General features: G+C 52.7%; 1 protein-coding gene across 2 annotated transcripts in view; it reads right to left on the reverse strand.

Annotated features, from left to right (window-relative positions):
• Positions 1-1578: 1578 nt before the first annotated feature.
• Positions 1579-18111, reverse strand: part of PNPLA7 (patatin like phospholipase domain containing 7) — a 129874-nt gene continuing 113341 nt past the window's right edge. For both annotated transcript variants that reach the window (XM_068211544.1, XM_068211543.1), the window contains exons 31-36: positions 17717-17865; positions 15221-15373; positions 13081-13188; positions 9048-9132; positions 4077-4180; positions 1579-2341 (exon numbers count right to left, since the gene is read on the reverse strand). In XM_068211544.1, the coding sequence (XP_068067645.1) occupies positions 2261-2341; positions 4077-4180; positions 9048-9132; positions 13081-13188; positions 15221-15373; positions 17717-17865 (680 nt within the window). In that variant the 3' untranslated portion in view covers positions 1579-2260. The remainder of the gene's footprint in view (positions 2342-4076; positions 4181-9047; positions 9133-13080; positions 13189-15220; positions 15374-17716; positions 17866-18111) is intronic.

Raw genomic sequence — 18111 nt, forward strand, 5'->3', positions numbered from 1 at the left:
CCCCAGCTGGGGTTGCCCTGGGCAGAGGGAACACGTGGAATCAGCTCCTGCTCCAGCAGCACAGCACAGGGCTGTGACCAACACAGCCTGTCCATTGCCAGCAGGGTGGATCCAGCCTCTGCTGAAGGCACTTTGGGTTTTGGCTTTATCCTTTGGAGGCAGATGGCCCAGGAGGGGCTTGGTAAGGGCAGCCAGAGGACCTCGGTCGTCTCTGGGCTTTGTGCTCCAGTTCTAATCCCCATTTTCCACGAGAGGTCCTGGAGTGTAACCACCTATAAACAGACACTGAAGGGCCTGATTGGTTTGCCAATCCATCACCAAAAAACCAATTCTCTGAATTGTGCTGCTGCTGCTGCAAGAGCTGTTTGCCCAGAGCAGACCTGCTGGAAGGTGGGCACTCACCTGCACTGACCTGTGCTCACTTCCAGGCTTGGTCCCAGCTTAGAGCCTTTCCCATACCCAGCACCGCCCTCCTGTAACCAGCCCCAACAGAAATTCAATCTCTCCAGCTCCACAGGCAGCCTGTGCCTCCACAGAAGCCCTCAGCTGCTCCACCTTCACTTTTAAAGCCATTTTAAAGTTTTCTTTGTAAGAATGAATTCTTTGCAAGAGCAAGGAAAACCCTCCAGCGACTGCAACACATTCTGTACAACTGCATCAACCAAAATCTGCATCAAAGGTCTGCATGATCCTTGCAGGGAAGGTTTCCAACTGCTTCCTTTGCTTCTAGATGGGCCATGGGCCACATGGAGATGCAGCCAGGCTGGGTGGTCTCACCTGAAAACAAAACACTGACCTGGGGCTCTGGCACTTCAAAATATCATTTTGTGTAAGCGGAGCAGCGTCGCTGGACACAGGCTGAACGTTCATGGACACGCCCCATCCCCAGCAGTGTCCAAGACCAGGTTGGTCAGGGCTCGGGGCAGCCTGGGGCAGTGGAAGGTGGGGTGGGACTGGATGGGCTTTAAGGTCCCTTCCCACCCAAACCAGTCTGGGATTCTGTGACAAAGGAAACTACAATGCAGGACAGGCATAGGAGAGCGTGTGCCAGGAGAGGAAAGGAGGTTAAATGCAGAGAAGAGTTCACAATTCACAGCTTTGACAACCCCAGTCCTCACCAAACACATCTCTGGCCTTAGGGTGCAGCCCAGCTCTGGCGATGCCTGGAGGGCCAGGAGAGCTGAGGGAAAGAGGCAGCTTTGGGGGTGTCCTCAGTGCTCTGGCTGGATAACAAATCCCTTCAAGGCAACAGCACCTACAGCTGGGGCTGAGCTGGAGCTTCCATAAAGCAAGAATCGGCTTGGTTAGGCAGCCATTGGCAATGACAGATGTGACACAAGCAGAGACAGCACCAGGGGGTGTCTGGACAGGGTACAACTGCCAGGACAGCTCCAGCCCTGGCCACAGAGCACTGGAGATTTCCTCCCACTGCCAGACAATACCTGGAGTGAAGTGACTCCTGCTGGGACACACAGAAACTGTGTTCCTTTGCAAGTCTCATATAAGCAGAGACAAGTTGGGCTCTTAGTTGTTGGCAACTTTTCTCTTTGTAGGACCTGATGCAAAGAAAAAGAGACGTTCCAATCCAGCAAAATAACTTTATTTCAACAGGGCAAGTACAGCCAATGGTGATTCCAGAGTTGCCCAGCAAGCGTCAGCTCCATGATCCGTCAGTGAATGTCCTGCTGATGACTCCAGGATCCAGGCTCTATGGCCACCCTTCACAATGAGTTCTTAGGTTTAGATTTCAAGTGAAGTACATTCAGATTTGCTCCTGTCAGAGCATTGCTCATCAGTACATGGTTGGAAGTCACTGAGGAGTTTATTACAGTTACCTGATTCGTATGAAAAGAAAGCAAGGCTGCAACCCACAAACCCCTCCCTCTCTCCAGTGCTGCTGCTCAGAGCCCTCCCAGCACCTTGCAGGGGGAGGTAACGGCCTTGGCAGTAAAAACAGCGCCTAAAAACACAGCAGCAAAAATCCAGGCAGCTTTGAACTGCACATTTCCTCTCTGCCAGTCTGTGATCAGTAACTGCTGCTCCTGGCACCTGCAGGAAGCCCTGCTGCCCAGAGCTCCAAAGGACTCGGTGCAGGTTGTGCTGGTGCTGAGCGCCCAGCCCTGGCTGAAGAAGGATGAACTCTGGCTTCATTCATCTGAGCATTGTTTTGGTTTGGTGAAGTATTAAATAAATAAACAGGGCTGCTCTGTCAGTAGTTTGGGCTGTGGCTCCCAGCTGGCAGCTCGGCCTCTCCCCAGCTCTATCCCGGCTCTCCCGTGCTGCTCGCCTGGCCCTCCCCGCTGGGCACGTTCCTGCGCTTCCTCAGCTGCATCTCCTCATCCTGCAGGAGAAAAGGAAGCACAAACTGAAACTTCGCAACTGAGACATCCTCTCTGAGCTGGATAAAACCTGTCCTTTTCACCTCCTTTCCCACCAGCCTGGGTAAGCCCAGCAAACAGAACTCCAGCTCCTCTCTCGAAACACTGACACCATCTGACACCCTGACACGGGCCCTGCCCAGTCCATCGTGTGCTCCCACTGAGGAACTGTTCATGACTAACACAACAGGCACCTTTTAAACCCTGCTGCAGCCAGAGCAGCAGGGATGTGACCTGTCTGAGCAGTGCTGCTCAGCTTGGGGGTCACAGCACAGCACACCTGGTCTCACAGTTACCTCAGGGTGGGCCTGCTGTCCCACAGAATCGAGCCCCTGTGGCTGGAAGGGACCTCTGGAAGATAAATCCAGTCATCTGCTCTAAGCAGGGCTGGCTCAAGTGCTGGAGCTGGTTCTTTAGGGGATTGCTTTCCAAGTATCTACCAGGGTGGAGTTTGCAGCTCTCCCCGCACAGCCCAGGGTGGGTGTCAGCTGTGTGCACAGGGCAGCACTTCCTACTGGCCCCAGGGAGGGTTATCTTCAGCACAAATTGTGCCTGTCCCCTCCTGGCTTTTTGATGGGCATCTTCTCCATAACCACCTTCTCCTCCATAACCACCTTCTCCTCCATAACCACCTTCTCCTCCATAACCACCTTCTCCTCCATAACCACCTTCTTCTCCATAACCACACCTTCTCCTCCATAACCACACCTTCTCCATAACCACCTTCTCCTCCATAACCACACCTTCTCCTCCATAACCACCTTCTCCTCCATAACCACCTTCTTCTCCATAACCACACCTTCTCCTCCATAACCACACCTTCTCCTCCATAACCACACCTTCTCCTCCATAACCACACCTTCTCCTCCATAACCACCTTCTTCTCCATAACCACACCTTCTCCTCCATAACCACACCTTCTCCTCCATAACCACACCTTCTCCTCCATAACCACACCTTCTCCTCCATAACCACCTTCTCCTCCATAACCACCTTCTTCTCCATAACCACACCTTCTCCTCCATAACCACACCTTCTCCTCCATAACCACACCTTCTCCTCCATAACCACCTTCTCCTCCATAACCACCTTCTTCTCCATAACCACACCTTCTCCTCCATAACCACACCTTCTCCTCCATAACCACCTTCTTTCTCCATAACCACCTTCTTCTCCATAACCACACCTTCTCCTCCATAACCACCTTCTTCTCCATAACCACACCTTCTCCTCCATAACCACCTTCTCCTCCATAACCACACCTTCTCCTCCAGAACCACCTTCTCCTCCAGAACCACCTTCTCCTCCAGAACCACACCTTCTCCTCCATAACCACACCTTCTTCTCCATAACTACCTTCTCCTCCATAACTACCTTCTCCCTACCCACCCTGCTGGCAGATCCTCCCTTCAGCTCCTCTCCCCCAGGCTGGAGGAAGCAGTTCCCTCAGCCCTGATCCACCTCATGAGCAAACCCACAGAGCTGCAGGACCAGGATTTAATTGTGGCCAGGTTTTGCCACACGTGGCAGGGTGAGCATGTGCCATTTAGTGTCTGTACTAACAAAAAGCAATTCTGCAGTTTTCAGGCAGCCCCTCCCAGACGCTTCTCTCAGCATCTCTCCCAACACATCCACCTCACACCATTCAGCCAGGACCCAACAGAGAGCAGCCACTGCCTGTTCCAGTGTGGTTCATACCGAGTCAGAGTCTTCCTCAACCTGGTTGCTTATGAAATCGAGGTAATCATCCTTCTGGCTGTCCAGAACTTCTTCCTCATACTCAGTCTGGTAGTCTGACTCATCTGAAGAGAGAAGACACAAAGCACAGGGTTTAGCTGGCAAGCAGAGAGGCAGAGGAAATTGGGAGAGGAATGACTGCCACTGTCACTGAGCACAGGCAGGACAGTGCCAGCAGTTCTCTGCAGCTCAGTGAACTGGGACTGCTCATAGAGAGCTCTCAGCTCCTCAGCACATAAAAATAAACCATGTCCTCTCTGTCAGCTGGTGTCCTGGACCCCTCCAGAATGCAAGGAACCACAGCACAGCAGCCCTGTCCAACTGTTTGGGTTACTGTGGCTGCCAGTGCCCAGAGGGACACAGGTTTTGGGGGGATGCTCCCTGGGGAATGCCCTTCACAGCAGAGCTGCTGTGTTCCACCCCTCAGCCCAACCAGACTTGTGGGGCACCTTCAGAAGCCTCTGAGCTGCCAAGCCAAACTCCCTGTGGCCACAGGCTCTGGGAACAGGGGTCCCAGGCTTAGGGTGAGCTCCGCCTGCTGTGGAGCTGATAACTGAGTGTCTCACAATCTCTGCTCCACAGGGATGGTGACATTTACATTCCCTTCCTCTCTGCAGAGGACAATCACTTGCTTTCTCCAGCAATCCAGCAGATTAACATAATTTAGGGAGTCTCAAGAGCTGTGCACTGCAGCAGGATGTGCAAGGAAGGCCCCAGCCCCAGCCTGTTCCATGGAATGAGGACACATCAGCGCAGAGCCAACGCCTCTCCCAGCATCTGGAGATCACCTGGAGGATCTAGCAGCAGGAGCAGGAGCTCCCGAGGGCCTGGAGGAACAGGACAAGGGGGAATAGCCTTAAGGAAGACAGGGTTTGACGGGATATTGGGAATTAGGAATTGTTCCCTGGGAGGGTGGGCAGGCCCTGGCACAGGGTGCCCAGAGCAGCTGTGGCTGCCCCTGGGTCCCTGGCAGTGCCCAAGGCCAGGTGGGACAGTGGGGCTGGGATGAGCTTTAAGGTTCCTCACAACTCAAACCCTTTTATCACTCCACCTGCAGCAGGGCTGACTCCCCACAGCAACTCCAGGAATGTGCTGGGCTGGGGGAGCCATTGATGGTCCCAGCTCCCCCCCAGCCCCTGCAGAGCCTGTCCCAGCCACTCGTGACACCAGGGCACGTGGGCAGCAAGGCAGAGCCCATGGCAGGCAGCACCTTCCTCTGCTGGCACCCAGAGCTTCAGGATGCAGCTTAAGGCAAGAAAATGACATTTTATGGTTACCGTTAAAATCACCTTTGTGTGACACCTGCTCTTCTCCCCCTTTCCTGAGTTAATTCCAGTGTGCTCTGAGGCAATACCTGGATGCAGCCCACTGGTGAAGAGAGGGGCTCCTGTTTAAACAGATCCTTGATTAAGTATTTCTCCTGGGAGCCATCAGTAGCATCTGCGCCACGCTGAAGACAACAGCACAGTCTGTTCCACAGCCTTTTCTCCTAGCACATAACTACAACCAACTGCTAGAACACTGGAATGAAAGACATTAGGTCTTTTTAATTTTTTAAATTATTTTTAGTTTTGGGTTTTTTTTTTTTTTACTGTGAATTAGAGAATGATTGTTAGTTTTTACTAAAACACTAACGATAATCTTTGATAAAATACACCAGAGAAACTGGAAACTCATCTGAACAGCAACAGACACCACAAACAAGAGTTTGGAGTTTACACCTCCAATAAAACCAGCTGCCATCTAGACCAAATTCCTTGATTTTCCCAGCACTATTCAGCATTTAACAGGTCCTTCTACAGACACAGAACCAAGAGCCACCCTTCTCACATCCCTCACAGTGCAGCTCTGGGTGCTGGAGGGGAAAAAAGGAGAACAGGAGGTGGCCCTGCTGTCCCAAACATCACCTTCCATCAAGGCTGAGGCTCACTGACTGCTCTGGGCACTACAAAACCTCCCAGAAGCACCAAGCAGGAGCAAAGCCTTGCTTCTCTGTTCAACTCAGCACCACCCAAAGAGCTCAGCCTGAAATCCAGCCAGCCAGGAGATCCCAGCCTGGGAAGGTGCCCAAGCCTGCCCTGAGCAGGGTGAGCACGTTCCCTGCAGGGAGGGCACATTTCCCCACGCAGAGATCTGCCTCGTGCTCCTGCAGCTGTGGTGTTTCTTTGCTTGGTGGCCGATTCCTGCAGGGAACCCCCAGCTGGGACAGCTGTGGTGTGGCAGGAGGGCTCCTGCAGAGGCACTGCCAGGCCTCGGGGGCAGTCAGGACCTGGAAGCTCAGCACAGCCTCAGCTGCATCAGTGCTGCTCCAGAGAGGTTCTTTCTAGGCAGCAAAGGTGCAGAGGTGGCTGGTGCCTGCCAACTGTGTCCCTTGAGAGGTGCTGGGATGTCTCCTGCTCCAGCTGAATGGCAAACCCAGGCATTTGACACCACCATGAGCATTTCTTCTCCACAAATCCCTTTATCCATGAACATTTCTTCTCCACAAATCCCTTTATCCAAATGACCACTGCTACAAGTGCTTCATCTCCTGGGCTCAGCAATCCCTCACGGGGTGAGCCTGAGCAGGAACGGGACAGAGCCACCCCCAAGAGTGGCTCCCCTGGCCACAGCCACGGCTCTGTGGGTAGAAGGATGATCCTGGCTGAGGGAACGTGTGGATGGAGAATGGGAACAGGGCCACCAACACTGCTGTGAGATGAGACACCTGTGCCCCAGCACTCTGGCACTCAGGTCCCTCTGCTCGGCCATGCCTGAGGGACAGGCTCTCTTTTTAAAAACTTTTTAATGGTTTTGGTCACTCACAGGAGAAGAAACTGCCCTGCCCTTTCCCCACCATTTCCCCAACCCACACAGCTCCTGCCCCATCCAGGCTTCTCACCCTCTGTGCTGACCCTTCCCCATCCATCAGAACTTTAACCTTTCCCTTTGCTTTCTTGAGAACAAAATTACTGCCAGAACAAAATTACTTTCTTGAGAACAAAATTACTGCCAGCTCTCGGGCTGGCTGAGGAAGAATTTCCTCAGCCAGCCCGAGAGCTGCAGTGTGCTCTCAGAACAGGCAGAGCCTTTCTCAGCCTCTGTGATCCAAGACTTCCCTCAGGAAGGGATTTCCAGGGAGAACAAAGGTGACAGTGCAGGGTCACTGCCAGGCCACCAAGCAGCTCCCTGTCCCCTCCCCTGCACAGGTCACCAGCCTCAGAGCCCCCTCACCCCCACAGCAGAGCAATGCCAGAGCTCACCAGCCCCGAGGAGCCACCTGACAGCCACGAGGCCACTGCAGGGAGGTGTCACCCTCCCGCTGAGCTCACCTCACCGCAGAGCTTCCCCCACAGCTCTTCAGCAGAAGTCTCATGCACAGAGGACACCAAGGAACGTCACTGCTGTCACTGCCACGCAGACATGGGCAGGGTCCCTTCAGCCACACGGAGCCACCCACGGCAGAACACAAAGGATCCTGCCCAGCACGGTGCCCACGTGCACGACTCCGCTGCCACCCCCTCCTCCAGACCCTACAGCCGAGGGATTTCAGCACGTGGGGAGCTCATGGCCCCTGCCCATCCCATCCAACCCCAGCAGCCCCTGCCCAGCCTCCTCAGCCCAGAAGGTGCCACGTCCATTTGCCACGCTCCATCCACGGCCTCGCCCCGCAGAAAGCGGCAATCATCAGGAGCTCCAGAAAGGAGGAGGCCCTGTCCCAGTGCTCTGGTTAAATCTCAGCAAGTCTCAGTGCCTGAGCCTTAAATAACCACACACCATGAACTCTTCACTGTTATTCACAATGGCTGCTTCAACCACATTTGATTAATATTTTCTTCATAAGGCATATGATTGTAATTAGCATTTCAAATTACCACAGGGACATCTCTGCAAACAGTCACAGATGGGAGCACTGCTAACTTTAGCTTTCCCTCTGCAGGAACAAGAATCAGGAGGAGGGGAAGAGACTGTTTAGAAAGAACTCCAGCCCTGGTGACACACTCAGGGGTTTCAGGCCTGCAAGGCTCTGATCTTTTTAAATCTGGGAGCTCCATAAACAGGGCAGGGCCAGCACGGGGCACAGAGCACCTCTGTGTCACCATGCAGGAGCTGCTACCTGCTCCTCATCAGTTCACTGCTGCTCCCACAACAGGAGCACACAAAAAGCTGTGGAGCCAGTGAGTCACTCCTGATCCTACTCACGACAGCAGGGAAAACATCCTTGTGGCAGGGCTTGAACTCAGCCTCCCCCCCGCCCAACATGGGAAAACATCCTTGTGGCAGGGCTTTAGCTCAGCCTCCCCCCTGCCCAACATGGGAAAACATCCTTGGGGCAGGGCTTTAGCTCAGCCTCCCCCTGCCCAAGACGGGAAAACATCCTTGTGGCAGGGCTTGAACTCAGCCTCCCCCCTGCCCAACATGGGAAAACATCCTTGTGGCAGGGCTTTAGCTCAGCCTCCCCCTGCCCAAGACGGGAAAACATCCTTGGGGCAGGGCTTTAGCTCAGCCTCCCCCTGCCCAAGACGGGAAAACATCCTTGGGGCAGGGCTTTAGCTCAGCTTCCCCCTGCCCAACATGGGAAAACATCCTTGGGGCAGGGCTTTAACTCAGCCTCCCCCTGCCCAGCAGGGCTGAGGATGGAGCCAGCAGAAGGGCACGGGGACAGCCGAGGGGATGGAAGCTGAGCTGCCACTTGTGTTATTTCCCTCAGCTGGGACTGGAGCAGGGATTGTTTCCCCCTGGGAGCTGACCAGTGAGAGGCTGACAGCAGGTGCTGAGGACATCCCGACTGATCCCGCTGTCCCAGAGGAGGTGGCAGGAGGGGACACAGAGGGCCAGGGCTCTGAGGGGAGCAGGGGATGGCTGGCAGGGCCCAGCAGGCCCCTCGATGAGCACCGGGAGGGCAGGGGAGGGCTGGCAGTCAGACAGGAGCTGCCCCTCCTCCCCGCTCACCGTCTGCCAGCGGAGCCTTGACGGGCTCGATGCGGGACACGATCTCGGCCAGGTCTGTGAAGGACGTGGTGGGACAGGTCACGTTCTGGAACACAGAGAAGTTGAAGATTTGTCAGCATATGTTCACAGAAAATCCAAACAAGTCGAGGCTGTATAAAAATGATATTGAACAGACAAAGCTCCAGACGCACAAATTCTCCACAGCTGCCCCCTCAAAAGCCATTACTCATCAGTGAGAAATCCTCAAAACAGCTCTCCTGAGGCAGGACTGGTGGCAGAGATGGGATTCCCAACAGTGGGACATGCTTTTAATGGCTCTTATTCCACCCACACAACAAGAAGCCTTATTAAGAAGACCCCAGAGACCAGCACAGGAGGAGCTGGGCCCTGGCATGGCCAGAGCTCACTCCATGTGTTTTTCTCCATCAGGGTCCCTTTGTAAGAGGGACTGGCTGGGCCAGGTGCAGCCCCAGGGAGCTTCTGCTTTTGGGAGAAGGTGGCCAGGTGGGACACACAGGTGGCCCATCCCTCAGCTGGAGTGATGCCACAGAGACTGCAGGCACAGGTGGGCATTGGGGTGACCAGGACCCCCAGGGACCCCTAAAAGCTCCAGAGCTGGAGGTGCTGCAGTGATCAAGAGTCTGCAGAGGCATCTCCCACTGCAATTCCTCTCTCCAGTAAACCCTTGCTATTTTCACTCTGTCTCACCCAAGCAGCGGGCTGAGTGTTCTCTATTTTGAGAAGTTCTTGCTCCAGTCTCTCCTCTAAGAAAACCCAACTTTGGCATTGAAGAGCCCTCTCAGGCTTCCTGCAGACCCCTTCCTCTCTGGGGCCAGGCACAAGGTACCCAGGTGGACACCTCAACACCTCTCATCCTTTTTTAAACTCAGTAAATTTAATGGACACAGTAACAACCCCAGCGCAGAGGAAGAGGATGGGGAGAGCTGGCAGAGGGAACTGGGCTGCCAGGAACTGCTGTGACAGTTGTGTTCCCAAACACCCAGACCTGCCCATGTGCTCCCAGCCAGGGCAGCTTCCACAGGGCTTTATGAACAATCCTCTGCTCCTCTGGCAAGAACACCAACCCTGTGAATGACACAACCCCTGTGGGGTCACAGCAGCAGCCCATTGCTGCTGCAGCAAAGTGCTCTCAGTTGACCTTTCATCTGCAGCTGATTTTGATGTAATTTAGAACAGCCACAGCACAGAGCAGATCCAGGACAAGCAACGGGGGTAAAGAAAGCCTGGAGGGAATGAAAAGGTTCCTGTATGAAATGGATCAGCAGTAGCTCAGGACACACACCTTAAAACATAAAGAAGTTGGGAAGCTCATTGTGACTGTTTAGGAACTGCTGGAAAGGATGAGTCAGCCCAGGCTCACTTTGAACATCCAACCTGAACGTTCCCAGTGCAGCATTTGCAGAAAGCTCCTTCCCAGGACAGGGAAGAAATGCTCCTTGACAGCTCCAGTCTGTGCCACGCAGCTCAGTGAGGGACACGTGCACCCTCTGGCCACCACAGGGACACAGCCACGTCCGAGGCTGTCCCTGCACCCACAACCCAGGAGGATGAGGTGGCTGCACAGAGCACTGGGGCAGACAAGAGCCAGGCTGTCCCTGGGAGCAGGGAGCAGGCAGGGACAGGCTTTGGATGGGATGGAAGTCCAGGGCTCTGCATGAACAGCTGAACAAAATCCTGCAGGGCCCAGCACCTAAGCATGCCCCAGGAAAACCATCAGCAGCTCCTGTGGTGAGGATGGAGGGGAATGAAGTGTGACTGGACCCTCAGAAGCATCCTTTCCCCAGCTGACCCCCAGGTCAGCCTGTCTGAGACATCAGGACATCTTTGGTGCTGACCCAAAGCCTCAGCACCAGGACTGGAAAACCACTTGTGGGAAACCAGGCGTCTTCCCACACTCATTTGGTGCTTTACTAACAGGAGTTTAATGTTTCAGTGCTTCCTCTCACTACTTTTAAAGACACAGTCACCCTCCCATCAGATAACGCAAAGCAAAGAAGTGTCTCAGATCCACCTGAAACCTTCTCTCAGACCTCTCTGTTTTGTTTTTTTTTTTTTTCCCAAGGAGGAAAGTTTTGTCTTTGTCACAATCTTTATGAAATAAATTACAGGAGAAAGTTACTGTTGTAGTCCACTGGATTATATTTAGCTTTGACTATGAATAACAGCTCAGTAGACAGAACTTCCCCAAGTAGACCCAATTAATGGTGCTGCAGCATTCCATACTGGGGAAGATGAAGAGCTGCTCAAAGTAAAGTTTATGTAAGGTTCCTGTTGTTTGTGTCTTCAGTACTTGCATTTTGGAGACAAGATAAACAGGGACTAAATGATCAAAGCAAAGGAGAAGCATCTAAATGATTAAATATCTGGATTTTTAAATAAAATTGCAATGCTCACGACATGGAAATGGGACAATAAGAAATGGCACTCAGCTCTCAGATGTTGAACACCCCAGAAATAGATGAAGAACTAAAACATACAGAGCATCAAAACCTTTGCTAATGAAAGGCAAGTTAAAAATATCAGCTGCTCTGCCTGGAAGATAACACAGCTAAAGGAATTAAGTGACTCTAATGGACTAAGAAAAGCAAGAAAAATACCCCAGTGGGAGCTGTAACTTCATAGAAATAAATCACATGCAAAAATCTTTGGTTTCAGAGGGCTCTGGAGTTTTAGGAGGATGAGCAGATGATGCCACAGGTCCTTGGGAGCACCAGGGATACACAGAAGCCGTGGTTCCTGCTCCATAACCTGGCAGGGTTGGTGAGTCACTCTCCCAACCCTGTTACTGCCATGCTGTGGCACCTCAGCAATCAGCACTTGGTGCCTCATTATCAGGTGAGTGCAGGGCCAGGCTGTGTCTGCAAAGAGGAGGTGACAGATTTGCCCTCCAGGGCACTGAAGTGCCACAGAACCCAGGGTAGGTGTGATAAATGTCCATCATGCTGCTGTGAGAGCATGATTTAAGTGAAATATTCCCCTCCATTACTGAATCCTGTAAAAAAGCAGTTTAAAAAGCAGTTTTCTTTAAAAGAAGTGTCTGTCACAGCACTGAAAATGTTTGAGGCTTTTTACTGGCTAGTGATAAAAGCAAGGCTGAAGTAGGACACAGCCAACTCTGAGACACAATTCTCCCTGCCTTGACTTCTCCTTATGACTTTTAACAGAAAACCTGGACCCCAGCCCCTCATGTCTGATCAGGGGGTGCCAGAGGTGGACTGAGGACCCATCTTGTGCAGTCACACTGAAGCACCTCCTCATCCAGGTGTGCTCCCAGGGAAATCCCAGGCTGAGGAGTCTGGGGGCTCCTCAGGCTCATGGACCTGCAGTGGTTTCCTCACTGGCTCAGTCCCTGTGTGCTCCTTCCAGAGCCACTCTGGCCCTGCCAGGCAGCGTGGGCAGATCCATCTGATGCTGGGAAGTCCCCCTGGAGCTGAGGGTGACATTCATCACCTCCCAGCAGAGCCACTTCCACCCCTCAGTGACTCACAGCCTCTGCTGACACTGAGGGCACCTGGATGTGGAACCATCCACCCCTCATCCCTGGCTCAGTGTCCATCCTGCCATCCATCCTTTCCCTGCCTCCAAGCCAAAGTGCTCTGCCACCAACCCCTGGAGAGCTGCAAATCCTCAGTGTCATCTCTCACCTCACTTAACTTCCCTCTGTGAGGCTCCTGACAGCTATGATTCATTCTGGCCATCCCTTAAAAAATTACTGCTCATTTCCCTCTCTAAAAGATGATAAAAAAGAATTACTGGGTAAAACATGAAGCCTTTGTAGCACTTGGGTTTCAAATCAGAGGGATTCAGAGGAGAGGAAGGACAGTGAGCCCTTATATTATAATATATTATCCAAATTCTTCAAAAAGGTTGTAACTGTTTCTTAAAACCAACTGGAACTTCCCTGCCAGGAGATCCAGAGCACTGAGCTGTGACCCAGCCTCAGGGCAGTCCCTGTCCCCTGTCCCAGCCCTGGGCAGCTCCAGGAGCACAGAGCATTTCCCTGAGCACTTACATCAGTTTTGGATTTGCAGGTCTCCTGCCTGTCCTTCAGCATCTTGTCAAGGACTCCACTCCTGCACCACACGTTAAATACGGTTTTCCCATGCTGGTATCCCACTTCCTGGAAAAAGATAATCAGGAGAGAAGAAAGTAATTAATAACTGCAATTAGCATGGAAACAACTGGAAAGAACAGACCCACGCTTGAAGTTTTATTATTTTATTATTTTTCTCTGAACACAGTAGAAATGATGATGAAAAATCAAATGGGAAGGACAGAGCTTTTGGGAGCCCTGGATCCCATCTCCAGCCCTGGTTCTGGCAGCAGCACTAAACCCCTGGTGTTGTCTCTCCTCTCGTTTTTGGATCAGGGTTCAGAGCCTTCCTTGGGGCTGGAATTCACTTCTCACCATCTATCCCAGCCCAGGGTGGGGGTGATTAAGGGGAGAAAAAGGAGCTGACAGCTCTGCCACTGGCAGGGTCAGGCTGACCCAAAATAGCCAGGAGAAGCTGAGCTGCAGGAGCTGACCCACAGCCACCCCTGCTCAGGGCTGTACACGAGGGGTTTGACACAAAGAGATTTCAGCTCCTTGGAAAATGCTGGTGCCCTTTTCTATTTCCTGTAAAATCCAGGCACACAGCTGAAATGACCTGACCCCCCCTGACCTGACCCTCCCAGCCCCTAAGGATAAAGGAATGCCTGGACTGTCCTTCCCTTTGGACAGCACAATTTAAAGCTCCCTTGTGGACAGAAGTTACTGAGCTGTGCTGCAGGGAATGAGGATCCAGGAGGTGCTGCCCCTCCATCCCTGCAGTGTCTGCGGCCAAGAACCTGCTCACAGACAGTGACACTTGTCAGGAACTGCCCTTCTCTCAGGTTTTATTGCACTGGCAAAATTTGCCTGGTGCCTTTACATCTCTTTAACAGCAGCACATCAGAACAGAGCAGGGATGTGACAGCTCACGATCTGCTCCTGTGATGAACTACCACACCTGTCTGTCAAGGTTTTCCAATCAGCCAGGGCTCTCCAGCTGGCAAAGAACAAAGAATTATTTATCAGCAAAGTCCTAGATCCACAAGCAGACAGAAGTGTTTGCCCAGGAGCCAAGAGACACCAAATATCCCAGAGAAAATATTTACACTGGGGAAATCAGCTGGTGGTTTGGAGTAACTGCTGTGTGTCCTAAGGAGTCTCTCAGATGAGAACCTGCAGGGCTAAGCTGTGCTCCTGGGGTTGGTCAGTGCTTGCTAAGCCAGGACCAAGGAGATCAGTCTGCAGGCTAAGGAGCATCACAGCTTCTCAATAAAGTGTGATGGAGATTGACTTCAAGGAAGAGTAGTGGTTTTCCAGCCTGGGAGAGGAGCAAAGCTCTGCAGGAATATCTGGACATGGAAGATGCCTGCATGGCCAAAACAGGCAAAGAATGGAAGGAGACAGCAAAATCACTTTCTTGACAGGAGACACTGAGCCAGAACTGTCCTGCCTGGGCAGGGACATTTCTTCTGTGAACACTGGAATATGTCACCAGGACAATTCCCTGCACACCTGGAGCCAGCTCTGCCCATGCTGGGCTCTGACACAAACAAACACAACCCAGTGCCAGTGATGTGTGACCTGGCAGCACCACTTCTCCAACACCCTGACACTGGTGCCACTTCCTGACCCTCTAAGGGGTGCAGAGGAATTGTGGATGATGTTTTATTCACAGAAGTGTTCAAACGTTCACAGAACCAGGTATTTTCACATTTCCCTCCATTTCCAGGATTCAAGGCCTGACAGGTTTCTGCAAGCCTTTCATGCTACAACAAGTTCCAGGGGGAGAAAGTGAGGACAGACCCCAGCCCACAGCAATGCCAAACCCCAAAACTGCCCAGAGCAGCTCTCACCGAGCAGCTGAGCCTGAACTGCCACGCAACACAGCCAGGCAACCCATCCCTTCACAGGTCATTAGAGAATCAAGATTACTAACTCAATTCCTGCTGCTAATCCAATCTCCCGGCCGGGATACCATTCCACAGCATTATGGAGTGTCAATTATTCACTCTGCCAATGCACTCCTCTGCTCTGCACCGGCTGCAGCACTAATTAGCAGCAGCAGGGCTGTGAGGAGCAGGGCTGTGAGGAGCAGGGCTGGGGCCCGGGGGGCACTCACACAGATCTCGTCGAACTTGCCGAAGTCCAGGGTGCCGTAGCGGTCGATGGGGGGCCGGATGTACTCGCAGTAGTCGCTGTTCTTCACCATCTCCAGCTGCCGCACGCAGCACACGTAGGCCAGCCGTGTCTGGATCTCAGCCATGTTCAGCACCTGCCCGGCACAAATTCACAAATTCAGCTCCTCCAAGTGGGCTTCAGAACGTGCTCGGTGTGCTCACCTCGGGGGAGAAGTGAGCTGGTGTCTGAGGTTGGAAATGGGGGTGTGTGTTCTATTGCCATCTGTCAGAGCTGGGGCAGGTATCCTCTGTGCATTGGGCACTTTTCTTTATCTCTCCCACAGCCAATCCTCCCTCCAGGAGATCTCTTCTGTTCATGGCCACTGAGTGTCCCTGCATGGCTGAGAAAATTCCATCATCCATGGGGAGAGGCTCTGCCCAGGGGAGGAGCCAAGCATTCCTACCTGGATACAATCTGACCTTGGAACACCACAGCAGCCTTTGCCCACTGCATTCCCAGAGGAGCAGCTTTCTTCCCACTGCATTCCCAGAGAAGCAGCTTTCTTCTCCACTGTATTCCCAGAGGAGCAGCTTTCTTCCCCACTGCATTCCCAGAGGAAGCCAGGGCCCATCCACAGCAGCCCTGGAGCTTCAGAGGAAAACTCCAGCCTTGTGCAGGATCCCTGCTCCAGCAGAAGCACAGCTGGCACTGCAGGAGGGCTGAGCCACCATGGGATGGGACTGCTGCCACCTCCCTGACCCACAGGCTGCCAGGGCCTGTTCTCACTCTGGCAGTGGTTTGTTTTTTTTAATTTTCCTGTTAAAGAGCTGTTATTCCTATTCCCATATCTTTGCCTGAGAGCCCCTTCATTTCAAAATTATAACAATTTGGAGGGAGGGGGTTTACATCTTCCATTTCAGGGGAGGCTCCTGCCTTCCTTAGCAGACACCTGTCTGTTCCACCCAAGAGAGCTGGCACCTGGTGATGGCCTGGCACAGCAGCACCTCCAGCTGGGTCCCCGTGTGGGCAGGCAGGGAGGAGTGTCCATGATCAGCACCAGGAAGGGAACTGCCTTCCAACAAGCCTGAACCCAGACTTTCATCCCAGGATATAGTGAAATATAGACAGAGCTTAGAGATCTGTGCTGAGGTGAGGGGCACAGTGATGCTTCAAGGCAGAATCAGTGACGCCCCATCCCCACCCGTGTTCGAGGCCAGGTTGGACAGGACTTGGAGCCTTGGGGTGGAAGTGAAAGAGCTTCAAGGTCCCTTCCAACCCAAGCCAGTCTGTAATTCCATGGTTCTCTGATCTGTCCAGTGCCAGGGCAGAGGTTTTGCAGAATGGCTGAGTGGACAGGGACCCACTGAGATCATCCAGTCCATCCCTCCTGCCCAGGCAGGGTCAGCTGGGGCAGCTTGTCTAAGACCACATCCAGCTGAGTTTTGACCATTTCCACAGATGGAAACTCTGCCAGCCCTCTGTTTGGCCAGTGTTTCACCACTACCAATAAAAAAAAAAATAAGTGTTTTTTGGTTTTCAGAAGGAATTCCATGTTTCCATGGGTGCCTACTGCCATTCAGGCAGTTGGAATTTTTCACTGGGTACTACTGAGACCAATCCCAACTGGGGAATGCAACTGGGAGGAAAGAATTAAAATCAATATTCACTTGGGGGACAGCAGCAGAACCAGGTAATTTAGGAAATGAAGAATAAGGAACAGAGTTGGCCTGAGCACATGCAACAAAAGGAAAATAATAAAATCATGCTCTGCAGACCCATGCTTATCAGTTGTACTTAATTACTGCCAAGTGCTAAAATCTCCCTAGATCAGCAGTTCAGAGACAGACAGAATAGAAAATGAGCTGGACAGATTTACTACTTTTATCGGTAAAATTAATAAATTCTGACTTTATCAGAACGTATATAGCTCCAAGAAAATGTTTCTTTGCTGTAAGAATTCTGCCAGCCCCTTCCCACATCACTGCCTTCCCTGTGGTGTCAAGGCACTGCCCAGTTCTTTGAACAAGAATTCAAATTTCAGGAGAAAAGGAGACTCAGGGGTGAGCTGATCACTCTCCACAGCTCCTGAAAGGTGGCTGTGCTCAGGTGGGGTTGGGCTCTTTCTCCAGGCAGCGCTGACAGAACCAGAGGACACAGCCTCAAGCTGCAACAAGGGAAATTTAGGTTGGATATTAGGAAAAAGTTTTTTACAGAAAGGGTGATAAAGTTCTGGAATGGCTGTCCAGGGTGGTGGTGGCCATCCCCGGATGTGTTTAAAAACAGACTGGATGTGGCACTGGGTGCCAGGGTTTAGCTGAGGTGTTGGGGCTGGGTTGGACTTGATGGTCTTAAATGTCTCTTCCAGCCCAGTGACTCTGTGAAATCCAGCAAAACAACAAATCTGGCACAGACTTGCTCCCTGAGTAACAGAGGGAATCTTCCCACTCCTCCCACTGCTCTGGAAAACCAGCTGCCATTTCAGCCTAGCCCCCAGTACCTTGACTTTCTCAGCCAGGGGGTTCCACCTCTTCCAGAGCAGCCACCAGCCGGACAGGCAGTCGCCGTAGTTGGTCAGGTCGGTCTCGTCGCGGCTGCCCACGTCGATGGCGATCACCACCTTGGCCCCCATGGACCTGGCCACGTCAGCTGGGGACAGGAGGTGTCAGAGGCCCTGTGCCCTCCCTGCTGCTGCCCCCAGGTGCAGACACAGATCTGCATGGCTCAGGTGTGTGGCCTGAGGTTGCACCCACCACGAGCCAGCAGCAGGACACAAGTGACCATCGGTGCCCATCCCTGCAGGGACCCAAAGGCCAGGTGGATGTGGCACTTGGGGACACGGGTTAGTGCTGGGGAATGGCTGGCCTCACTCTTAGAGGGATCTTCAGCCTAAAC

This window comes from Anomalospiza imberbis, chromosome 21 (genome assembly GCF_031753505.1).
Source record: "Anomalospiza imberbis isolate Cuckoo-Finch-1a 21T00152 chromosome 21, ASM3175350v1, whole genome shotgun sequence".
Taxonomy (NCBI): Eukaryota; Metazoa; Chordata; class Aves; order Passeriformes; family Viduidae; genus Anomalospiza; species Anomalospiza imberbis.